A 26716-nucleotide genomic window follows, 5' to 3' on the forward strand; every position below is an offset into this window, starting at 1 on the left:
TCACCAGCTAGTTGCTAACTGTGTCAGTCTGCAGTTTGGTGCTGGGCAGGTAATGTTGAGTGAATTTTAGGTTGTTTTTTTTTTGCCTGCTGCAGCCAGAAATGACACCACGAGTCAGAATTCATCAAAACTGCAAAGCTGACCAAAACAATAAGCTCAAAGATGCTAAAATCCTCTGCATGGTTCCAGCAGTTTGGTGATAATTCTTTAAAGGTTTTTCACCATCAACGACCCATTTCCTGATGCACATTGTCATTTGATATATTGTTATTGTAAAAAATATTGATTATAGCAGCTTTAAATTATAGTAAAGTGTCACTTGGGGTATTTGGGTGCTTATATGAAAAGGGTTGTACTGGTTTATGATGATAAATTTTGTATGTGCAGTACTTTATATACAGTACAGGCATAACATCATACACTACCACAGAAAACACACACACAACTGTCTAAGATACACTTGCAGGACGCAAACATCTGCAAGATAATATTAAGTTACTGGTGAACATTAACTGTACTTATCTACTAAGGAGACCACATGCTGCAATACTTACTGTGCCATTATAATGCGCTACATGCAGCACTTTTTCATCTAAAACATCCACCGGAAATATGACATGTATTATTTAACCTATTATTAATTCATGATAAATTCCATCTGTGATAAACATGTGTGTCTTAGGAGAGCACTAAAAAACTGCGTGGGGAGACTGAAGCAAGCATAAACTTGAGGAGATACACAGTAGTACCAATTGAAACGCTTACAGCTTGGCAACAGTCAACATTTCCAGTTATGCAGTGTTGATTACTTGGCCTAGATACAACAATATGGATTATTCTTATCCTCGCTTCTCAGAGTGATGTGATGCATTGCGGGGCAAAGGGTTTTTAAGTTCACTGGTTTACTTCAGCAGAAATCCAGTGCTCCAGCGTGGCACTGTCATGCTGCGATATTTAAATAAAACACCCCCCTACCCCCCCACCCCCCCCTCCATGTCTGTGATTCAATTATGCTCTGGTCTTTAGTTTGCAGTTATCACAGAATCAAATAAAGGAAGGTGATTTATGGATTTCATGGGGATTTTGAAGAAATTCCAGCTTCTCGCTCCGATGCTTCAATGTGAGGAGAAGATTAAATCAGAAAATTCACTATTAACCCATCACTGAAGCAAAGAAGAGCTCTGGATTGATTAGAAGTAATTACTTGAGTGCAAACCAAAAAAAAAAAAAAAAAAACTAAATGAGATCTGGACTGAAAGCTACTGGCCATTCACGCAACACTAAAAAGCATGAAAATCTCAGCCTGCGGTCCGTGGGAGTATCTAAGCAGCCGTACAGAAAGAGTGCCTTTAGAAACCTGTCTACATTTCTTTGACGGCTACAGATTACAACTGGATCGGTTTTAAACTTCCGACAAGGCGCTGGAAGAGCTCCCTGACAGAGTTGTGTTTGGGAATGAGTGGCTTTACAGTATGCCATGTCAGAAAACATTAGCACACATGCAGATTGATGTTTAAATGGTGATGCTATTCAAGGATTTGTGGGAGGAAAAAAGTCTTATTTGCTTTCAATGATCTGGTTCATCGCACAATTGCTTGATTGTGTTATTGTCCAGTTGAATCATGAAATGCCATTCACTGGTATTTTAGGAAAAGATGTCAAGACAGGAACATAAGCTTGAGAGAGGAAATTCAAAGCAAGCTAAACCTTTCTTAAACAATATAAATAGTGTGTTGCACAAATCTGTAAAGTTAATCTGGGCAGCAGTCGAGCGCTCTGCATATTCAGTACATCTTAAAATACAGTTCTCTTGAGTCGTAATCATGTGGTGACAGAACTGTGATTGAAATAAGCAAAATCCACACACTGTGTTAAATCCAACCTTGTTCAAATTAAACCTCACTGTGGAGGAAAGGTCAAACTCATTATGTGGAGCCTAACTGGTAAACATTTCATTTGAAACGTCTCTCCGTGGTTGTTAGTTATTCTAAACTCATTTAGTGTGTAGGATTTAATGGTCCTCGCCCAACAATCTATACTTAAACAGAGATAACACAACACCTATGACAAATGACACACGTGAGAGCAATTGAAAATTCTCGATGTATTTGAACGTGCGTTTGAAAATGTCATGTCCACAGTCAGCCGCTTTATTTTCCAGTGGCAGCTGTGGCTCAGGAGCCAGTCGTCCACTAATCAGAAGATGGGTGCTTCAATCGCCTCCAGTCCGTGTGTCAAACTGTCCTTGGGCAAGATGCTGTAAATTGCCTCTGATGGCTGTTCCATCAGTGTATGAGTGTGTGTGTGTGTGCGTGTGTGCGTGTGTACGGTAGAAAGTCCTGTATGAATGTGTGTGTGGATGGGTGAATGTAGCTTGTAGGGTAAAGTGCTTTGAGTGGTCACTGAAACGAGAAAAGCTTTCTCTCTCTCCCTCTATATATATATATATATATATATATATATATATATACACACACAGATTATATGTAGTATATTCAAGCTAATATATTCTATAAGAAATACTCAAGATGGTAGAAATAACCTCTTACAAGAACACATAATGTAGTGCTGACTGATTATGCAAATTCCCCTGAGTCAGTGAGGCTCCAGTTAACATGACACTACACAGATTGTTTTCCAAAGTCATGTAGTTTGGATTTGAAGAAAATAATTATGAGCATGAATTAAAAAAAAATAAATGTAAAATGTTATCCTAAAGTCTCAAAGTTTCAAAAGCAGAGTCCTTGAGGGAGGTACCTGGCAAAATGAAGATAATCTTAAAACTGACTGTTCATGTCGTCATTAGGGGTTGACGAACTCCAAATTTAGCTGCAAGACACAAACTGCTGCCTTATACAGTGGGTTTGTCACCTTAGAAATCTTAGTGCAATATGCATCCTTCTTTTAGATCTTAGATCTTCACCAGCGAGTTGCGAACTGTCTGTCTGCTGTTTGGTCTGTTGTTGTGCTGATAGCAGGTACAGCCTTTTTCCTTTCAGGTTTCACTTCCACAAATCACATGAAATCTTTTTTTTTTTTTTAATCGAAAGCTGTATGTCCCTCATTCATAACATAAGGCACAATATATTTTCATTAAAAGATTCTCAAAATGTTCTATTAGTTCTAACTATGAAACTATTTACAAAATATTTATCCTTAATTAATGTCAAAGACTCATTTGAAACGCTGCAGGTAAGAAATTATGGGACATAAATCTAAAAGCATCTTTTTAAATCGTCAAATTTAGTTTCCTTTTATCTTATTTAGTCCACTGACCTATTGACATGGAAGAAAGGAGAAACAGACCAGCAGGTATACACTTGTACGACCAAAACAAAGTTGGCAAATGTGTCACCAACCACAGTCACAAACTGATGAGGTGGTGTGAGCGAGTGGAAACACAGGGGGAAATGTCATGCCACACTGTGCACAAAACATGCAACAGAAACATATAAGCCTATAGGTGTTCTTATTAAATGTCAATCATCAAAGTAAATAAAAATCCTTTGTGTTCAGTGCAGCACGGTTTGAGTCACTGCTGCTGCTGCTGACGCCCTCAGACATGTTTGACAGGAATCGGGAACAAGGAAGTTATGCACCTGTTGCTGCTGCCTATTTACTCAACTCTCAAAATATATCACACTGCGACCTCGATAATTAGTGGTAAGTAAATCTTTATTACCATCAGCTACAACCTTGAGCCCAACTGATTTAATCCTCCTATCGCGCGTAAATGCGAGTGGAGCGATTTGAGTTTCGATTTTGGGGAAGTTATACCTCTGAAGAAGAGGACTGAGTGGCTCGGTCAAAAATGCTCTGATAGAAACCGGTTTCAGTGTTAATAAATAGCTGCACATCAGTGTTGTTAATCCTGTCTTAGAGGTGTTGTGAAGCAGCATGATGGCAGAGGCAGAGGTGGAGGTGGAAGCAGCGCCCACCGAGGAGCAGCAGGAGCAGCAGCAGCTGAGCCCTTCTTCCAGCGGCCCGGAGTACACTCAGCCTGCTGCCCGCACAGAGCCCACCGAGGAGCGGGCAGCGGAAGGCGGAGCGGCCCGCTTCCAGCAGCACGATGCCTTCCCCGAGGAGACATCTCTGGACGAATTCAGACTGAAAAAGTTCTTCGTGCTGAGGGTAAAGACTTCTACGTTTCCTCCTAACAAAGAGGCAGTCAGGTGCAGCTATGATAACACTTACCTTTGGGTCAATACAGGAGTTGCACACCGGAAGAGACGCACCTGTGCAATGAGTAGTTAAAGGTGCTATATGTAGGTTTTCTCCTGCTTGTCGCTTGACAGGAGCTTCAGCCACCTTTGTTTTTATAATACAATGACAACGCTTTGTCTTCAGGACAGATTGCCCCATCTCGTCACCTCTCGCCGGAGGTGACGAGATGGGGCTAGCTGGTTAGCATGCTAACTTCAGAGGAAGAAAAGAGTTAACTTAAATCTTTCTTTCCAGCTCTGGAGACGGCTCTCTGCGAGTAAAGGAATGAAGTTTGAGACAGTTGTTAATGCTAACGTTGGCTATTTAGCGATAGCAAAACCACTACAAATAGCTCCTTTAACCCAGTGCATTTACCCAAGTGCTAACCCATAGGTACGTACTTTGAATATTACTTTTAGTATTTACGATTTTGGTATGTTTATAAATCTCAGAGACGGAGCTTCTTACATTCAGTTGTTAGCCGTAGTTGTTAGCATCGTCATTTATTTGTTTTATTACGCCATATTGTTTTTGGGTTGTCCGTCCGTCCATCTGTCCGTCCCCTTCTCGATTTTTATTTATCTCAGTAACGATTCAAATTCGGCCCAAATGTTCACTTTGACTCAAGGATGAACCTATTAGATTTTGGCTGCCAGAGGTCAAAGGTCAAGTTCACAGTGACCTCACAAAACACCTTTTCTCCCCCTTTAATGTGTTGTATCAAGACCACCTTGAGAGAATTTGTTTAGATTTGGCACAAAAATTCACTTGGACTCATTGATGAACTGATTAGAATTTGATGGTCAAAGGTCAAAGGTCACTGTGACCTCACAAAACAGGTTAACTATTAACTAACTCCATGCGCTAATTATGACACGATTTAACTCAAATGCCCATAAGGATAAAATGAAGTCATGACATTTTACATCCAAAGGGTCAAAGGTCAACTTCACTGTGACATCATAATGTTCTGCAAAAACACTCATGCTGTAGCTCAGGAAGGGGAGATTGTGACCATATTTCTTGCAACAACCACGAGGCGGTAATTGTAGATTGGAAGGGACCATGTACAATGTTAAACATAGATGTTAGCTTAGCATTCTTAGTTAATTATCATGTGCAACCTTTGCAGGTCACAGTTAAACAACAGACAGTGACATAACAGCCCTGAAACTGCCTCTGTGCTGGTTAAAATGTTTCATTCAAGACGTTTAAAGGGCTGATGAAACATGATACATTAGTAGAGATTAAAGCCAACAATATTGTGCAAAAATAATTCATTTTGATACCGTAACTGCAACTAATACACGTAAAAGGAGGTTTTTATGAGGCAGAGGTGTTGATTAAACTCTGTTTTAGGGCCGATATATCCGCCAATATTAGTTTATTGCAAGTATATCAATATCTGTGTATATGCTGGACAATAAATTAGAAGAAAATGCAGTGCAGGAATTCCAAAAATATGTCTGAGGTGATTTAAAGACTGTCTTGGCATTTCATAGTTTATTTTTCAAATGTGAAATTTTCTGCTCAGTGCTCTGTACATCTTGGTTTCTCTGTGCTGGCATTGGCCTCAGAAATCCTGTATCCGTTGCGCTATACGCCACATGACATGTTTTTTTTTTTTTTTTTAGGTTTTCTTGTTATGTTTCCTCTTGTGTGTGCGTATACAGCAACACGTTATGGAGTCAAGTGAAACAGCAGCACAGTCTCAATAATTTCCATGAATCAGCACCTGTATGACACAGTGTCAACAATAAACTGAATATTATCAGTGTCACAAAGTAGTGTTTATTGCAGGCCTGTTGTATTGGATTGCAATGGGAAGTCAGTCACACATCCTGTGCTGCCAGGACAGCTCAGCACCAGGCTCAGATTACAGTAAGACTGTCAGGAGTCCTAAGTATGAACTCCTAATCTCTTTAAGTTCTTCAACTTGGCATTGAAATAATAAAACATAAAGAGCAAGGATAGAATAGCATGTTGTAAAAAGTGGCAGTGTGTGTTTGGGTTGCACTGGAAAACAAGAGATGTTTTTGAATGCGTAGTGTATTCCATACTGGAGCTGTCTCTTGTGTCTTCAAATACCTGAGTTACTGAGATTTATACATGGAAGCTGCACGCTCAGCTTTCTTCATTTACAGTCATTTTCATATGCAGAGGCTTCGTGTTTTTGTTTATTGTTATTCTGTTTGACACACAGACGCGCTGACATTTTGTTGGAGTACCAGTCCCAGCTGCATATCTGCCTCAAAGATTACCCCTTAAGCTTTCTGTGTACACATTGTGATTGTCACAATGGAAAATTAGAAAGTGACACCCGTGCATTTCTATCTCCTCAGCCTGGCACTCTGAATCAGGCCATCAAAGACGTTGAAGCCCTGGTGGATAAAGAAGTAGATGGCAGCATTCACAGCATCTGGCTGATGGCAGAGTGAGTTCATGACACCATGTTCTGTTTGTGTTCATGTTGACATGCAGTGTGCAAATGAAAAGCTTGTATTTTTAATTTATTAACAGTTAATCTTATCGTTAGGCTTGTTGGTGGCACACACAGTGACACCTCCCCCCCCCCTATATTTAGCATTAATAAGCAGAATATAAACACTAAATAAAGTTATAGCACTCTATAATGTGGTTGTAAGAGGATATATGAGGATATTCTTAAGTGATTGATGGATTCTTTAACAATTACAACTTCTCCTACTGTTCTTAAAGCATTAGTAATTGGTGCCTTAAAAATGAAAGAATGATTGATAACACAGTTTTTACATCTGTAATCATTTAGTGATATATAATTTCACACATGAACGTTGAAGCGTTTATTAACCGTTTAGTAGAGTTTGTAGGTTCGTTCTTGACCTTGGAAACAGTAAATGGACAAAATACTCCTAACTCAAGGGCCACTTACTAGATTTTTTCATGGTGCTTTAGCTGCATCTCATGGCGTTCATCAGCAGATGATGTTTGCTTAGATGCTTTGGGGATTGTATTTAGAAATAAATGAATAGTAAATGAATAATTCAAATAATGGAATTTATATGATGAATAGAGCGTTAATTTTTTATGTTTATATAAATTAGAATTGGAATTTACGACTGTGCGTTATTATATTGTCAATGAAAAATGGCGATCACAAGTGTCTTTTAAGTCACTATCTATCACCGAATTATGATTGAGCCTGATGAAATTAAATAGAAATCCTCACATTTTGCAGTTTTGTGATTCGGGGATCTGGTGTGACTCGATTACACGAGTCACCAACACAACGTTAGTGATACGTGATATACAAGGAGGAACACACGGGTGTGATTCAAAAACAAACCTGCAATGACAACGTGTGGCCATAGGTGTCGCCAAAGATAACGAAACAGATCTTTAAGGTTGCTACTTGGAAGTTGCTTTAAAACAACAGTCAAAAAACCCAAAAGAAATTCAGTTTACTATCACTGAAGATAAAAAAACAAAACAAATATTTACATCTGAGTTGCTGAAACCAGATTAATTTGTGTCAGTTTTGCTTTAAAAATAGTTAAAAGGTTAATAAATTATAAATTATACATTATAAATATTTTCAATATCAATATTCGACTAATTTTTTCAACTGTAGTTGGTATATACAAAAAAAATGTATTAATTGTTGATAAGCTGCTTATAAGAACTAAATTTTTCTGTTTTGGAAAACTTTGAAAAGCACATAACATTGTTGAGTTACAAGGTTTTCAGCTGACAGAACTGATGCGACTGTAAATGCGCAGTGAGTTTACAGTATTATGTGCCTCTCATTCATAATACATTGTTAACATACGGTTTGTAGTGGATGACTGCACTGATCTGCTTCACATCAGAGGAGAGCGACTGCCTTTAATTCTGCACATACATAACATACTACAGTCCGGACCCATGATGCCTTAGTGTTGTCACATCCAGATGTTTTCATTAGTTAACCTTTCACTCAAATGTCAGTGTTCTTATCAAACCCAAGTCAAAGCAGAGGTGGTGATCCAACTGACTCGAACACAGGGTAAAATGAAGTGACTGCAGGACATTTACCGTGTGCACTTGCAGATGTCAGGTTATATCACTCCTGCACAAGCTTTCAGGAGACATTTAAAAGGCTGGCCATGTGAGAATGAATAATACATCCCATTTATGCAGCTCTGTCCAACACACGTTAATGTTTGTCCTACATTTGGCCCGCAGTTATCGTTGCTACAGAAGCTGCTGTACGATTTCTTGCAACAGAAAGAGTGCATTATATGGAAATCCTGCAACGCTGCTGCTGAATGTCCCCAAGGGAGGCCGGTGACTAATGTCAGAAAAGCATGAGAAATTCCTCAAATCTGGCTTTGTGGAGGATTGTTGCTAGCTTTAGAAAGAATAGGTTGATCTCAGTTCATGTCCTTGTATGATTTTGGCTCGACCGCTTTTGTTTTTATCATTTGCTATTGATTTTATATTTTATTTATGCATTTTTACAGATTGTGTTTATCATCAATACAATTTTTATATCCTTGGTTGCACCTGTCCTGCATTCTGAGAGATTTTTAATGTAAAAGAATTGACTGAAACAGTTGATGACCATGTGATTAAAAGAGAAAATAAAAAGCAAATGAAGATACTAGTTCATTGAAAGGAACAGTTTGAAGTCAGACGAGAAGATGCATACCACTCTTACGTCTGTACACTAAATCTGAATCTGCAGCTGCTCCTTTAAGCACCTGCAGAGGTACATCCCTCCAGGCCTCGGTGTCTTCGTCCTGACGTCCTGCTGTGTTGTTGTGTTGTTGTGTCGAGCTCGAGCTCCGTCAGTGTGATCCTGGATGTCTGTAACACCTCTGCACCGTCCACGACGCCAGTCAAGGTTAACTCATTTCATTAGTACAGTCAAAGCTCTTCACCCACACCTTCCCCATGAAGGGTTGTTCAGTGAACTGTTTTTTTTCTTCTTCTTCTTCTTCTTTTTTTTTTTTTATGGATTTTGGCCTCTGGCTGCCAGCAGCAGTTGGACTTGGCCACGTGCAGCCGGCTCAGCGGGCTGTAAGAAACAGAGCCACTCCAAGAGAATCCACGCCACCGTGAGTTAGTTAGTTCGTGTGCGCAGCAGTGAGGGAGAAAGTCTGTGCGAAATGATGCTTTTTGTGACTTCAGTTAACATGACAGACATTTTTGGACACACTTCGAGGGCATAAGCAGAAAGTAGAGTCAGATTTGTTGCTTTAAAGGTGTTTCTGTTAATTTGTTTTTTTTCTTTCTTTCCTTCTTTTTTGGAAAAATTGAGAGACTTGGAAATGTTTGCATGCATATTGCATGATCGTTGCCAAGGGCATTTTTGGAAATTGTGTAGCTTTTATAGTAGATAATTGAGCAGCTTTGCTATACATGTTTTTTGTATTAACTTCAAATAACCTGCAGAATACGAACATCCAAACTGCGATTCACACAAAGACCCACATACGCAGTGAGGATCACTCTCTGCAGCAGCTTCTCGACGCTGCGTCCCCCCACGAGGGGCGACGAGACAAACCTGAGGGCTCAGTAGATCAGTGGGTCTTCTTCACTATCAAAGGAACTTCTGATTCTGTTTTACTTTTAATGGAGCCAAACTGATAAAATGTAAACAAATTCCTTTTTACACTCCTCAAAGCATGATGGGAATTGTAGTTCTAAAACTTACAGCATGATTTTCCCCTGAATAGAAGTGACAAAATCCAGTTATCTCAACCTATTTCATGTGTATTTTACATTGTACTATCAACATAGTTTTTTAAGGTTCAGAAAGTCTCAACAACATGTTTCTCATGTTCCAGTTTTTGTCTGGAGGCCCCTTGAAAACTCCGGCCTTAACACAAGTCGACTTGCAACCTCCCGTCGCAGGTTATGCCTCAGTGTGGACTTGAGCTGTGAGCGGTTCAGAAAGTGCAAAAAGTGAATCTTCTCCGTAGATTGTTTCATTCAAAGGCCTGTGGAGGGAAAAAATACTCAGTATTTCACAAAAACATGCTGAACAGTCGGTCCAAACCCCAAGGTTGAGATGCACTGATGATTAACAGGGAAGGAAATCTGTTGCACACAATCTTTTCCTTTTAAAACCTTGTGAATTACTCGATAATTTTACCTTCAAAAAAAGAAATGCAGATTACACTTTGGTTGAACTTGTTATAACCGGTAAACCATTGGTTGGAAACCATTACTCCACATTTGAAATATACACAGGTGGCAGTTTATTAGGTACACATTGTGTCACATTGAACACAGGTGTTTCTACCCTCATTACTACAGACAGGGTGGATTGCACTGGACTGCGTCTGTTTGAGCTAGCTGTACCTAATGAATGGTATAGCAACACCTTACACACTGTATACACACACACACACACACACACACACACACACACACACACATGCAGGAGAGTCTCTTTTTGAAAGACGTCAGACGTCCACACACAGATACGTCCTGTACTGTGTGACGGTGTATTGTATAAACATAAAACTAATTTACTGCATTGACTGTCTCTCTGTTGTTGTTTTTTGTTGGTTTGTTTTGTTTCTATCAGGGTGGATCACTGGAACAATGAAAAGGAGCGTCTTGTTCTGATCACAGACAACTCTCTCCTGGTCTGCAAGTACGACTTTGTCATGTTCAGCTGTGAGCAGTTACAGAGGATCCCGCTGAACTTCGTGGACCGCATCTCCCACGGGACCTTCAGCTTCCCAAAGCGCTCCATTCTCCGGTAGGTCCCCCCCTTTCTTTTAGTTAAACACTGTACTTCTGCCTTTTTCGTTTTTTTCGTCCACCTCAACGTGCTGTGATTTGTGTTGGGGAAGAATAACCAGGAAACTTCTGACTCCAGACACAAATTCACTGGCGTTTGAACAGTGAAAGCCTTGGATCTCTGGTGTCCTGTCTCATTTTTAGTAATTTTCAGTAAGTCTGCTCAAGAATTTCTCTTTGTAGAGTTTAGTTGCTAATTAAAAAATAAAAACCCTACTTTGAGAATTACAAATATTAGCCCTAATTATCTGCTCCATGCTCCAATTTGCTTCACAAAAGCAAAATTCCCTGTGAAAAAAAAAATCCCTTTTGCCTCATGATTAACCATTAAGCTCTGCCATAAAACATGCCTAGTCACAGTTTTTGCTAGTACGTGAAGGTTTCCTAACTTTGTTAAAGTATTGTATCATGCAACACATTCTTTATGTAACAAATGTATTGAGAAATTTGACGACGTGATGAAAAATGCAACACGCTCAGCCCCTTTTTAATGAATTTCAAAGATGGCAAGAATATGAATGATTGAGTGAAGAATGAAGAAAGTGTTCGAGGTGATTTGTGTTGTCAGTGAAAACAGTGACAGGAAGCTGAGGGCAGCCATCAGAAGGCTGTGTGGCGGGGTGAGAGGGGGTTACGTGCGGCGGGGCTGGCGCAGGGTAGACGAGATCAACCGGGGACAGTCTGAGCGGCAGAGTTGAAGCAGGCGCGGCGCACAGACGAGTGCGCGGAGAGGTTTTTGGGGGATAAGGAGTGCATAGCTGTCACTTGGAGCTGTCACTTAACTGATTAGCGGCAAAATTAATGTAGTCCTTTCATCTAAACCTTTTAAAGACGGCTCAGGGGATACCAAACCAACTAAAACTAATTTGATGAATAAAACGAAATGTGCTGTGAAGAGCTTAGAGAGTGCAGCCTTTATTGGAGGCTTTATCTCTGCACATTACGTTAAATTATACATAAAATGCTTGTGAAAGCCACCCGGGAGTCAAACAGTAAAGAGACGGTTTCAAATGAGAAAGACTGGAGCCTCAAACATTTCCTCTTTCTGTCTTCATCTTTCACCGCTCCCTCCCTCCCTCCCTCTCTGTGTCTCTCTCCCTCCCTGTCTTCCTCTCTGTCTCTCCCTCAGGAAGTGTCTTCTTTTTTCCGTCTAGGTCATTCTGTCTTATTTCTGGCAGAAAGTGATCAGTGAGTACATGTACAAATGAAAATGAATCCTTCCTGCCAGTTGTAGCAGTACACAAAACTTTGTTTCCGCATCACAAAATCAGAGTGGGAGAAAAGGTACTAAAGGTCAGGGTGAGGAAATCAGCTGATTTTACATTTGATTTTCAAAATGACTGGAAGTGATAGAGGACGCCTAATGACACGTCTGGACTACTTTAAATTAAAGGGATAGAGAGTGTGTGTGCAAAGTAGGGCGCTCGAGCTAGGAGGCGATTAGCTTAGCTTAGCTTAGCTTAGTTTAGCGTTAAAGACTGGAAGTCATTGCACCTGGCTGCTGGTCACTAAGGAAAGTTTTCCAACTCACAAATCCCTGATAAAAACCACAACTTGTCCTTTTTAACATTTCTGGTTGTATGTTTGTGAGACGAACTTGATGTAATGCGTTTAAAGGTGCGAGCTGGCTCACTGTTTCACCTGCTCCCAGCCTTTATGCTAAGCAGAGCTAATCACCTCCTCGCTCTAGTTCGCTCTACACAACCAGCAGACAGGACGCAACATTAGCTTCTCGTGTTTCTGGCCACGTGATGAATTTAAGTCCAATGTTTGCTGTCTCATAAGTTGTACTGTTATCTATCTATCTATCTATCTATCTATCTATCTATCTATCTATCTATCTATCTATCTAATTGATTTAACAGCGCAACAGCTGCTAGCAAAGACAACAAAGTCAGAAACACTTGTAATTCATCATCCATGTGGCGTCCAGCGCTGGTAGTCGAGGCTCATAAAGCCCAAAAGTCTCTGTGTCGTATATTCTGATTTAAATACAGATGACTACATTCCTCCACATCAACACATCAGTATACTTCAGCTGCTTTTTTTAAGCGGTCACAATAATGACACTTGACCGTTACTTGACTCTTTGCCTGAGATGTGTTATTGTCCACGTTGTGTGAGTGTGAGCAGTCAGCACAGCATCTGTTGATTCGTCCTCTGACAGTTGTCATCTGACCACTTGATGTCAGTGTGCACCCTTCATAGAGACGGTTCAAGGCAGCAGCACGCCACATCACATCTCTTCATCTGTTTGATGTTGTCATGGATGATTCTCCAAGTCTGAGTCTCTGCTGCTAGAAAGACTTTTCACTGAGCGGACCTCAACAAATAAGACACCTCAGAAAGAGTCGAACCGTCCTCTGTCCACACGGAGGAAAGTAAATGCATTCAATTATTTCCACATGTTCTCCACACTCTGTTCCTCTAAAGCAACACTGATAGAGTTGTCACATACAATCTTTTGCTCGTAGATCTTTGTTTTAAACACATTTTGCAGTGATTTCTTACATTTGTTTGCCATTAGATCAAAGTTCAGTGTTCGAGAAGACGTCGCAGTCCTCCACAAAAGTTCTATCTACAGTTTTTTAGACATTATCGTGCGGATTGCTTAAGATATAGATATTTTATTATAGGAATAATAAACTTAAACTTAATGAATTGAGACTGAAATCACTTCCATGAACGTCTGACCCCGCTGTTCCCAGGCCGTCACAACAAAGGATTTCAGACTCCCTCTGTAGAGCGTCTTATTTGGCGTCAGTACCCTCGTGTGTGCTCCATCAGCCTCCCGAAACCGCGATGATTGCCAGTAGAAAGTGTTATGGGAGTGTCAGTATTTTTAGTCCCGATGATTTTGTTTTCATCGCACAATCTCCAGGTGCGACCATGAAGGAAAAAAGCACAGTGCATTCTGCATCTGTGGGGAAAGATGTGTTTTAAGTGCCTTCTTTCCAAACTGTCTAGACAAACTAATTACCCAGAAAATCATCGTTTTTTTTTTTTTTTTTTTTTACTTTTTTTTATTTTTTTTATTCCTGTCTGAAAGAGTTGGGTGTGGAGCCTTAAGGAAGCCCCACTAGAGGTTGCTTCAGTTACTGTTGTAAAAAAAAACAAAAAAACAAATACTTTTATGAAGGTTGGAAATAGTCCCAGCTCTCTCCCTCTCCTCTGTTTCTCATCTGATCAGATGTAGTTTGTTTTTTCCTGAGTAATGCATCAGAGAGATGATCGTGTCTTATTCAGCCCCCACCTCCAACTACTTACAACAGCTTCATTAACTACAATGTCTTCCTCACTCTGTCGACTATTATGCTGTCACGAGTTAGCTCGTTAATGATTTTTACTGTTCGTTTCAACGGGGTGCAAAATCCGTGAAACTTGGTCTAAACACGGAGCTCGTCCTCTCATTCTGCCCGACCACACCTGCACAAACCAAAGCAGCTGACACGTTCAGACAGCAGAGGGCAGTCAGTGGAAGCTACAGAACTAAAGATCATTAACTTCACATCTCGCCACACGGTCATTTAGAAAGTCACAGCGGTTGTAATGTGAAGCAAGACGGTTAAATGGAGACATTTGTGTGGAAGATGTCAAGAAAGCGTTTACTCAGCAAGTAAGAAGTGTGAGTGCACACACAGAAACACACACACCACCTCTCATGTCTTTAAATGGAAAACTGTGCAAACTTGCGGTTCATTTAAAAGCACAATGGAAAGATGTTGACACACATAATTAAATCAGTTGCAAAATAGAAAGATTAAGTTAAACAACTGAAAATTATACAAGCCACTGTGTCTTACCTCAGTAATCTGATCAACGGCAGAGTAACGACAAGTTAAAGGGAATCTCCAGTCTTTAGTATCGAGCTCATGAGGAACAGATCTGTGCACTTTTCGTCTCTATATTGAACCCCACAGACACTGGCTCCTACATTTCCCATAATTCAACTCCATGTAGACTCCCCGCTGCCTCCAAAGTGCCCACTTCTTTCAAACTCAACTTTTCTACTCCAAACTTTCTGATGAAAAGTCTGAAGCCCAGGCCGAGACGCCCTGATGACACCAATATGACATGATGAAGGTTATTCATTTAAAAAACTTTGGAAAAAGTTCCTGTGGAGCCACAGAAGACACGATACTGTACAACTGTTTCCACAGGCAGAGTAGCACTCGCTCCGATGAGCAAACTGGAGTTAAGATGGAGTCTATTAACTTAGTTTAGAATTATAATATCTATCTAATAGTAATGATTAATGAGCTGTACCACAGTATTAACATGCTCCCTCACAAGTCTTGCAAATGAAACTACAGAAGCATTGTTAGCAAAAGTAAAACTACTCGTTATGCTAAATGGCCCCAGTCAGTTTATATGTCTGATGTACAGAGACGGATTTACTGTTCAGAAAATGATGTACTGTCTTCATTTGCAGTGAATAGTGAATTGTGGTAGTAACACTCGTCTCAGGTGATCCGGTCACAAGTGGACAGCTCTAAGTTCAGGTGTGAACGCACCCAAGACGCATTGAGGACGCATCTGAGATCCGACCACATTGGGAGGTGGTCTCACATTCATTCAGCAGCGTGAACGCACGTGTGTCCTGGGCCACGTTGAAGGTCCGCCTGCTCCACTGGCCTCTTCTGCACGAGCAGAAGTACGTGCACGTTTGTACTCACTCAGCTGGTTCTCAAATAGTGTAAACCGGCTTTGTCCACGCGGCCTGAAAGATGATTTCGTTTTGCCTGGAGCACATCAAGGAATAAACTTGTTGTGTGTTTTGATTTCTTCTTCTTCTTCTTCTTCTTCTTCACAGGAAGTGCAGCACTGCCTCCCGCCAAAAATAAAAACAACAACACAACACATTTGGTCTTTCCAAAGGGAAATAATATACGTGTTTACACAGCAGAGAAGTGAGGTCCAAGTGAGTGAATGAACTTTTTAATGTCCAAGTGAAAACGGATCTCTACCTTTATCTGAAAAGTAAAATAAAGAAATAAATTAGTAAAAAGTACAATATATCCTTTTGAAATGTCGAGTGGAAGTGTACTGTAGCTTAGAATGGAAACAGTCGAGTACCGTACCTCAAAACTACTTCATACAGTCCATGTGTAAATGTACTTGTCGTACAGACCGACTTCATACAGCAAACAAGCAAAAAATATTCTTTAACTCTGATTGCAATGCGTTTGTGCACATTTGTTTGTGTGTCATGTTCATTGTACTGATGCAGTTTGTTAGATTGGGTGTAATGATGATATTATGGACCCCTGGAAGAGCAGTTGTTGCCGTGGTAACTACAATTGAGGATCTAAATAAACAACAAACCGCAAATAGGCCTCCTTGGCATTTTGACACTGGGGACTGGCATTGCACAGTCTATATGTAGCAGAGTATATGTTAATGGATGAGGAGCTTTCTTAGATGATTCACAGTAATTTTGACTTTAGCTGCAGTTTCATAAACAGGAGAGTCACAACATCTATGCAAAAGAAAAGGAAAAGATTTGAAGTGGCCTAACGTAGGGATTGTTTTGTCTATCTGTCTTTTTGCGGTGATGAATCACACCTACAGAAAAAAAAAGTTTTCCACCCTGAGTGCACGTTTTTTTGACCGCATGAGCGAAGAGTAGTCGATCTCAACCAAATTTACAGGATATAATCTGTCTTGACAATTAGAGCAATTCAACAAAAACATTCACTGAAAAAGATGCAGGATTGTTGTGAGAGAAAAGAAAAGAAAAGAAAAGAAAAAGTAAAGTGGATTAAAATGTTCTCTCTGCAAATCAAACTCCTGTAAATAAAGTCTTTATATAACCAGAACATTGTATTGCCAAATATCGCTGTTCTACCTGTAGCATGAATCCTAAAACCAAGCAGGATAAAAAAGAAAACTCTCACATCTCCAAAACAAAGCATAGATCAAGAGCAGAGTCTGCACACAGGCTGCTCCCAGGACATACAGTATAAATTAATAAACACCAGTAGATTCATAACGTTTCGGGCACGCTGCTGTAAATTCATACACCTCGGGAGCAGCTTTCAGATTGTGGACGCTGCTTTTTCAAGGTGGAAATATCTCAGCAGCCTGCAGCTATGATATCACAGCTTTTGCATCATGACATTTACAGTAACGTGGCTGTTTGTTTTCGGCTTCTGAGGCTCCATGAGCAGCTTTATCATGAATAATGTAAATATCTTTTTGAGCTGGAATATTAGAGAAAAACTGTGTATAACAGGTAAAGTCAAATCTTTGTCTTTTACTTTTCTTTTTTTTTTAAAGCCAACGCTTCACTCTCTTTTCTTTTTTCTTTTTTCTTTTTCTTTTTTTTTTTTTTTTTAGTCCTTTCATATTTTTAATGAAACCGTGTTGGACGGATACATGTATGGATGGCTGACAAACCTGCAGGCTCTATTGAGCAATCGGAGCAGATTTGTTTGTTCGCTCTGAGACAATGTGGGACACTTGCCATGACAACTGGAGCTGGGCTTGATATTTATCTTGTGTGTTGACTTTCGAGTCTGAAGCGCTTGAAGGCCCAGGGAGGAATTTTTCGTCACTTGCCCCTAAGCTCAGAATACAGTGTTTCTCTTACGCATGTGTGTGTGTTTTGTATAAACACTGTGGATTAGGTGAATCTCCACCAGGAAAGATCATTAGAGGCTGGATACCCTCAGTTTAGCCTCATTCTTGAAATGTTTTTATTTCTTTTTTTTATTTCTTTTGACACACACACACACGCTGTCAAACGTCTCAATGACATAACTCGGGTGCAGCCTGCTTTCACTGTTTCTGTATTTTTGTGACTCTGTCGAAGTGAGGCGCAGTGAAAGTGCAACCCCCAGCTCGGCCACATAAACTCAGTGAAGACATTCAAGGCCTCTGGCTGGAAAGCCCAGCCCTGCTCTGCCTGTTTGGGCTGGTCCCGCTCCCAGTGATAGCTTACCTGTGGAATTTGCCAAAGCCTTTTTTATATCCTCATTTATACTAGGGCAATAGCTGTGTGCTCTTACAAAGGGCAGTGTGTACAAACGTAACCCCACCATCCTCACTCGCTTTTGCTGAAATATAATCAGTCTTTTAGCCTGGGCTTTGCTTTTGTACCACGTTTTTTTTTTTTTTTTTTTTTTCCCTTTCTCCATGCACAACATTTGTTCTGGAAGAGGCACAAAATGTTCAGCAGCAGCTTTGTCATTTTGAAAATGCTTGTGTAAACAGGGCGAGATGATTGCATTATGATGCAGCCCCTCCCTAGGACAGTGACATATCAATAGCTGCACCAGTATTGTTTAGCCTCAGGTGTTTAATTCTGGTTGGCAGGAAGTGCTGTTGCACAAGGTTTGTGGTAAAAATGAGCACATCAGCATGACAGATCATTAAAGATCAGAACACTGTTGGGAAATCGCCTGCATCCTGATTTATTTATCTTACCATCTTTATCGTTACATTTTTTATGCAAATGCATCGGATTGAGGAGCCAAACCTGCCACTGCAGGTTTTTCCAAGCTACTGTTTTGAAGGGTTGATTCAGCAGTTGTTTATGTGCTTTGTTAAACAGGTGATGATCAAACAGCAAGGCATGGAAATGTAGCTGAAAATGCCTGAACTCCACCATGAAAGTTTTGTTAAACTCATCCTAAATTCACACAGAGCAGAGGTTTTGATTGTAATCCAAACTACTCCTTTTATTTTTAATGGAAGACATCGTGATTTAGCATTAGGTCACACATTTTTTAGGTTGCACTGATGATTGAAGAAGGTCCCTGACCAAAAGCTTGTCCTCACACATTAATAATGAACACATCATTTTTATATAGTTAGTGAATCTTCAGCACAACAACCAATGGTGAGAAAAGATCTTTGTATAGAAAGTTTAGGCCTGCAGCTAACATTTTTTTCTTTATCGATTAGCCTGCCAGTTTATCTTTATTTATTAATCAAATCATTTTTTGGACAAAAGAAGACTGTGAAAAATAGCCTTCACTTTTGTTTTGTTTTGTTCAGTTATTTTATTTGTCCAGTATTTTTGCTTTATACCTGCAGAAGTAATGACATTCACATCGACCTCATATGTACTTTGTGTTTAATGCAAATGAGCAAATGTTGGCATTCTAACACGCTAAACTAAGATGTTAAACATTATACCTGCTCAGCATCAGCATGGTTGTATTGTAATTGTACGATCAGTACTGAGGTACCTGTTTATTTATTTATATGGTCCTGTTCATCAGAAGAAGCACTGAAGGAAAAGGTTTTGTTTTTGTATGTCATGACTAGAATACTCTGCACCTAAAACTTTTTTACATGGTTTATGTGATAGTTAGACATGGTGTTGATATTTGTCTGATGTTTTCGCTGTCTATTTCTATTTTCTCTGATACATTTGGTCTCAGGTCTGTTTGAATACTCTTGAGGAAGATTTACCCTAAAAGGAAATGCAAATAAGGGTGTTTTGAACTCTCTGTGACCTTTTGAACAGTAATGAAGATTCTCTATTCCTCGCAGATATGACAGTCTTAAGAGGTATGAGAGACAGAGAATTGTAAAGATCTTCACAGCATGTAGATCAACACCAACATCATTTCAAAGATGAGATCCGCAAGTGTTTGTAGGTCTGTTTGCTGTCAGTCTTCTGAGGTTTCATTAGGCTGAGAAAAGATATGACCCCAGGGCATTTTCATTAAAACCCCACAGTATTTACTTTAAAATGAAAGAACAGCAGAAAGAAAAGGAACATGATGAACACACTGTAGATTACCTCTGAGCCTGGTAAACATCAGATTGCCCTGAGGACAGATTAGTGCCATTTTTTCATTTTTCTAACGTTGTATCACGGAGCCAACAGGCCTGGTAGTCCCCCTTCAGGGAAATAATGTGAACTGATGTTAATATCATGGAAGAAATATAATGATACATGAAGGGGTACTAACTTCATATCAGGAGGCATTTCTATCTGTGCACACAAGTGACATATATATATATATATATATATATATTACTGTATGGTACTTAAAAGTGATAATTACTGAAACTGTGAAATTGAGAAAGAAGGGTTTTTGGTTTTCAGACTGGATGGCGCACTGCACAATGGATAGAAAAAATAAAGTTCCTTTTATTTTGTGCTTTCTAGGCAAAAAATACAAGGGAAAAACATTAGAAACAGAACGTGTTCCTTCAGATTTCTAGTCCATTTGAACTCCTTTAAAAACATAAACTTGCCAGTTTTCACTAATGAGGAATTTGCTTTGGTGTTTTGGTGCATAACAATAAACAGAGTAAAGAGAAAAAATTGAAGGAAAGATTAAGTAGAGCAAGTACTGCAAGTCAGTTAAATATAAATAGAAACATTTCACAATAAAAGGTTTACAATAAAAATGTGAAGTTAATCAAGATAGTTATAAGGATTAAATGTAATGTGAATTAATATTGACAATTAATATTGAAATATATTTATTTACAGTTGAATACTCTTAAATACAGTTTATAGTTTAAAAGTGGCTTGACCCCCACCGAATTGGAAGATTTCTTTGCGGCAATGGCAGCTGCAACTTTACTAAGCTAGGCTAGTTGCCATTTAGTGGGTGTAGCATGTTAGCTTCTCCAACAGGCGAACATCAACTGCACTTTGTGTGGCCTAACGTCAATCAGGTCATATTTTTATTTGGTAGTTTAGCTTAGCATTTCTTTCACAACGCTAACACACTACAGGGCAGAATATTTAGCTACTTTTCTATCTGACAAACGTTAATGCTACGCTACTAAGCTAGGCTAGTTACTTTTTAGTAGAGTTGTTTAGGGTTTTGTTTTGTTTTTTGTTACCCCCATAATGAATCAATTTAACTACTATCTCAATTATTTATGCCATAATAAACTAAATTAACAAGATCTTAGTTAAATTAAATTAAAGTTTATATTTTTAAGCTAGTTTTCCCAGTTAGCTTTAACTTGTTAGCTCTTGCTTTGGCTGCAGTATGGTTTTTTTAGCTGTTATACTGCAGCGCCTTAGCTGCATTATTTCTTCTACACGATGGCTTGGATAAAAGCTATCGGCAAAAACAAGTACATGCCCCATAACTGTCACTTAAACAACCTATACGATGCGACCTGAGTCAAACAAAACATCTATATTCAGCACTTTGTACATGATTCTCAGTGGAAAACAAATCATGAGCTTTTTTGTAGAAAGCAGTGAGTAATGTTGTTGATGTGATGCCAGCATGAACTGAAGTTTGATCACATGGTTGAGTCAAATGTGTCACTGTCAGTGTGAGACACTTTGTCATCTCCTCTGTGTCTTGATGTGTTTAGGAGAGAAGGGGAGGGGTTGCGAGTCTTCTGGGACCGGCTGAGAGAGCCCTCCTTCATCTCCAGGTGGAACCCCTTTGCCACTGACTTCCCTTTCATCACCTTCACCTACCACCCCGTGAGGAACATCAGTGACTCATTCGCTGCACTCTGTGACGTAAGTTCATCGTTCAGTTGATAACAGTATGGCGTTGTTTATTGCAAAAATAAAGTTAATAAAATTTCTCACTTATCTCCGGTGGTGTTGAGGCATGAAAAAGAGTTCTGGTTTTATTTGCATAATTTTTTTTCTGCCACAAGCCCACTGCGATGAAGGTGAAGGGAATGAATTTGATTTGTGGCCCCAGTTACTCAGAGTAATCCACACACCTCACTGTCAACAGCTTTCATTGGGAGAACTTCCAGAGAAGGTTGGCACACGATTGACAGTCAGATATGTCAACAACAAAAGAAAATCTCTGGTTATAAAGATAAAAATTTGAGCCTTGAATTTGTCTGTTGAAATATTTGTAATATGTTTTATGACTTGATTGATCCATGTGGAGGTGTGAGAGTTTTGGAGACCTTTAACTATCCTGTCACTTAAAAAAAACACCAGTGTGATGAGATTCATTGTGTGGTCAGATGAGTCAACACAGAGGAAATGACTTACTGGAATTAGAGATCAGATATCATTCATGTTTAATCAATCATGTTTGATGTCTAATGAAATACTCACAACAGAGACACATCTGGATCCTAACACTGTTCAGATACCAGATAAATAATATAAATATATAAAAACCAGCACTCAATCCACTGTTTTAGGTTTAGATTCAGACTACTTGTCCTACAACAAATAACTCGTCATACAAACACCAGTGTGTAAGTATGACGTGTTTCCAGACTTATACAGAAATTTCAACATAACGAAGGTGTTCATCAGCAGTTAAAACAGTTGACTCAGCATGACGAAGACAAAAGGATGGAGCAATCACATTCTCAGCAGTGTCATTTCAACAGACCCGCACATATTTGTTTCATTATGTATCAAACTCGTAAAATGTTTTTTGCTTCATACAGAGTAAGAGAGTGACTGCCATTATTATTATTGTCATGATTACACATTGTAATGATTGCACATAAATGTTGAATGGCAGCGAAGCCTGACAGGGTTCAACTGGTGCGCAAAGACCTGGAAGAACATCTACAAAGACTGTAAGGCGAGCTCATCTTAATTATGATATGACACTTAGAAATGTGCCATGTTGGAAAGACTTAAAGAATACTGTCAGTGTAGACGGCAGACAGCAGGTAGGTCATATGGATGTGACCCCTGACCCCTGCCACTTCACTTGTAAGATTTTAGCCATTAATGATCGTCCACAGTGTTGATCAGGTCGTCAGAAAACATTACACACTGCAGAATCCTCCTACTTCATTTCCAAACAAGCAAAAAAATGTGTAATGAAAATGAAATTTATATTATAAATTATAATTTAAATATTTGGTGACTTGATTAGGGTTCTAGAAATGAGCATAAAACAGCTATCTGACATTAAAACTAGTAAAAACACTTGATGAACGCAGCCTTCTGGAACCTTCTGTAATTAGATCTAAAATTGCTAAAATGGACTCTGTTTAAAAACAAACCCTTCATGCAGAAGCTGTGCTCTCTCTTTTGGCTGCCAGTGTTTTGGCGTATATCAGATTAGTTTAAGTAAATTATTGTTGAGACGGCTCTCGGGTTGTTTTTGGGAGCTGTTAGGATGTGTCATGTTTAATCTCAGTGACAGATTCCTGATTAAATAAAGGTTTAAAAAACAGGAACTTGAAAACAAATTCAAGACATAGTAAAAGGTGCAGAAATGTTTTTAATTCAGCCCAATTTAGAAGTTAATAAGACATTCATATGCTTCTTTACACACACACACACACTGCCCCTTTACACACCCCTCTGTGCAGGTAGGAGCTGCCAGTGAAGTGACTGCTGCAACCACGAATTAAACCAGGTCTCTGTGGTAGCAGCTGTCAATCTTGGCCCTGTGCAGCAGGTGTGGTTAACAGTAAACCGGAAACTATTCTATCGTAAACAAGCTCCACCGTCTTAAAATAGAGCTAACCCACCTTGTTTCAAGAACTGATCTCTCTTAGGTCCAGGTAGATTTCAAGTCTGAATAAATTTATGCCACTAAATAAACTGTTTACTGTGTACTGTAAATGCTTCTGCATCGAAGACTGTGCCTTTAACAAATCCAACAAAATGTTCACTCCAATGGAATCTGCAGACTCACTAGTGGTAGTGCTTAGAGCTAAATGCTAGCATGCTGAGAATAATAAACCGTCGTTAAACAGTTCAACAGTTAGAAATCATTTAGCAGGTTCTGTTAGACTGTTAGCATCCTAACATTTGCTAATTAACACTAAGTACAGCTGAGGGGGCCTGATGACGGCACGAGATAGAAAAGTTAATGGATCAGTTTTTAATTCACCCTGGCGGGACATGAATGTGTGAGACCAAATTTGATGACAGTCCATCCAGATGTTGTTGAGACATTTCACTCAAAACAACACACCGCCCTAAAATAAGCTTTTGCAAGAGTTGAACTTCAGAGGACCTCGGATATGCTGCACCCTAACCAAAGCAAGCTGCCAAGAAATGGAGAAACAGGAAATAAACTTGTTTTCTGACATATTTCTGATCATCCTGTCCTCTTGTCCACAGATCCAGAACTTCCGTGAGAAGCTCAAAGATGCAGCACAGAAAGTCCATGTCATGAAGCCAGTTCCTGGGAAGGCTAATGGCGTCCTGGTCCTGAATCAGCCGATCCACATAGAGGCCTATGTGGGCCTCATGTCTTTCCTCGGGAACCAGAACAAACTGGGCTACAGCTTTGCTCGAGGAAACATTGGCTTCTAAACTCTTCAACATTAATATAAAACTTCTGTTGTTCAGATTGTTTGCTCTAATTTATATGCCTCAGATTCATGTTCATAAGTTTGTTTACAGACTTCATAATTCTTGAAGGATTGACCAAAGGTTTTTCCATATTCAGGTCTGTTTTTGTTCCACGTTGAAGCCTGGATTCCCAGGCTGAGGTGTATGAGGTTTAAACAACTGTGTGATCTCCCCCACTGCTTATTACCAGTGTGTGGTGTCTGAGTACTCAGAAATATCCACATTTCAACACCGCTCTTCACTGGATGACGGATCCCCCGCTGCTCTCAAGGAGCTTTGTACTTGCTCCTCAGTGATATGGTAATTCAACTCTTTCGCAATGGGACTCCTTTCTTCCTCCCCCAGTGTCTCTGTTAAAAGCTCATTCCCATGCCATTCACCCCCTTAGAGATTCACTGGAGCATGGGGGCACATTTGTCAGTTTATCATTTGTAGTGTATTTTTACAGTGCATACAGTGCTGGAATTTCCCCTTGATTTGTGTGTCTACTGTGTGGCTCTTCCTTGTTTAGTATCATCTGTTTGTTTTTTGAGCTTGTAACAGACATGAAAATATAAAATTACATATTTTGTTTTTTCCCTTTTTACTGGTATAAAAATATACTGTTTTTATGCAGATTCCTACGCACTCTTTTTGTTCTGTGCACTTCATTTGTGACTCATCTTTTTACCTTTACCTTGTCCAAAACTTAAAGAATTCATACTTGCTGAAATGTGAACGTAGAGGTGACCTTTCACCCCTCAGCAGTCCTGTTATTGCTGCAGAACATAAGTAATATTATCACACATTTAAAGTCATAGTATAAATAGATTAAGATTACAGTCCTGGCTGATGTGGCGACACCTGTGGTCACTGGTGGTAACAGCAGGTGTGGATTGTTTGTATAAAGATCCCCATTAGCTTTTGCATTTCAGCAGTTATTCTTCCTGAGGTCTATAAAGTTTTTATGAATAATATAACCATACACATTCACACTACTCATCCCAGTTCACATAACACATAATAATGCACGTAACAAAAACAGCTGACTCAATTTAAATAACACAAAGAAAATGAGCAATCTCCAACAGAATCTATCATCATCTAACAGATAATACTACAGCTGACACTCGCTGAGCAGCTACTTTGTCACCAGTCCAATGTTTTTAATATAAAGTAGACAGTATAAAGAAAAGACACCTGTAGCATACGGCTAACTCTCACAGCAGCCGGTATAGTGAAGGGAATAACTGGAAGTCAGCGTCATGGGGTTAGGAGTACGGAGTTACAGAATATAAATACAGGTACATTGAATGGCTAATAAGTATGATCAAAAACTTTGATTTGGTTTGATTTAATGACGCTTCGACAGTAAAATTGTTCACTAATAACACAGTCTTGTTTACGAATCACATCCTTTCCTGAGTGACAGGAGTGAATGCAGACAAACTAAACCAGTATTTAGTCTCTTCAGGCAATCTCATCAGGAAACAAGGTTAAGTATGTCCCAAGAAGAGTTTCCCAGGAATACATGCAGCTGTTATTTCACATGGTAAAGTATATGGTTTAGTTCAGGACCTTTAGTATCATGTATCATAACCTTAGGGTTTGAAGGGGTTAACATGTTTCCTCCCAGAATGAGGACGTGTCTCTTATCCTGGATCAAGGACTCCTCTGGCCTGGAGCGAGGCACCTCATCCATATTTCTGCTCTGCAGGTTGTAAAAGACGTTCAGAAAACAGGATTAGCTGCTGGATAAATGAGCATTCATAAAGTTATGTCGCTGAGAACTTCAGCAGAGTCTCACACGTGGGTCACCTGGTGAAGAGGTGACTTTATTTTAAGAATATCCAACTACGTGTGTTTATTTTTGTTTGGTTTCCATGGATTACATTTGTAGCTGTGATCATTTTATTCTTTAATTGTCATGACATCTTAGCTGCAGGTAAACTAGTTATCAAAAACATTGTGACAGTGAACACTTCAAAGACTTTCATTAGAAATAATGAAGGACTTCCTGATGTAATATTTGTGATTACACTGGTTGCTGTTCAGATGATGCGTTGTGCAAGTTCAGTCATGTTTAAACTTTAATGAGGCTCCAATCTTCGTTTTTCTCTTGTTTTTTGTCAGCCTTCATTTTGTAACCGTTAAGAGCATCACTTCACTTGGCTGTTGTCTAGATGTGATGTGACTTGCTCTTAATGCCGGGCTGTAGGATAAATATGGGCCAGTGTGTGTGTGCAGATGTGCGTGCAGGAGGGACTGAATTAAAGCTCTGCTTTGCTCTCAAGCATGCATGCACACTCTGCACAGCACTCCAGACTGACTGCTGAACTGAGACAGGACAGGTGCGCAGACCCCGGCAGTTTAATCTAAATAATTTATTAATAGACATAACCAACGAATTTGCAGTGCCCTGAGTTTCAATCTAAGGACATACTGTATATGTTAGGTGTCATTTCACCACAATACAACAGTAGAAGATTTACTCTGTAAAACTTTAAGCTACTCCTTAAA

At 39.5% G+C, this 26716-nt stretch overlaps 1 protein-coding gene across 2 annotated transcripts; it reads left to right on the plus strand.

Annotated features, from left to right (window-relative positions):
* Positions 1-3551: 3551 nt before the first annotated feature.
* LOC111238461 (tumor protein p63-regulated gene 1-like protein) lies at positions 3552-26716 on the plus strand. Of its 2 annotated transcripts, none has more exons than XM_022767986.1 (6): positions 3552-3663; positions 3881-4131; positions 6546-6637; positions 10760-10936; positions 21283-21436; positions 23984-26716. In XM_022767986.1, exons 2-6 carry the CDS (start codon positions 3898-3900, stop codon positions 24176-24178), a joined length of 852 nt encoding a protein of 283 aa, XP_022623707.1. In that variant the 5' UTR covers positions 3552-3663; positions 3881-3897; the 3' UTR covers positions 24179-26716. The 2 variants fall into 2 exon arrangements, with proteins under 2 accessions (XP_022623707.1, XP_022623708.1); XM_022767987.1 differs by having other exon boundaries at positions 3566-3663; positions 3861-4131.

Source organism: Seriola dumerili, unplaced genomic scaffold (genome assembly GCF_002260705.1).
Source record: "Seriola dumerili isolate Sdu_G_001 unplaced genomic scaffold, Sdu_1.0 BDQW01001323.1, whole genome shotgun sequence".
In the NCBI taxonomy this organism is placed as follows: Eukaryota; Metazoa; Chordata; class Actinopteri; order Carangiformes; family Carangidae; genus Seriola; species Seriola dumerili.

Excerpts from the sequence above, each read along its gene's own strand:
- LOC111238461 (XM_022767986.1), top strand. The coding sequence starts at position 3,898 with ATGATGGCAGAGGCAGAGGTGGAGGTGGAAGCAGCGCCCACCGAGGAG. Across the intron at positions 6,638-10,759 it reads AGCATCTGGCTGATGGCAGA|GGTGGATCACTGGAACAATG; the intron begins GTGAGTTCATGA and ends TGTTTCTATCAG. Across the intron at positions 21,437-23,983 it reads CATTCGCTGCACTCTGTGAC|ATCCAGAACTTCCGTGAGAA; the intron begins GTAAGTTCATCG and ends TCTTGTCCACAG.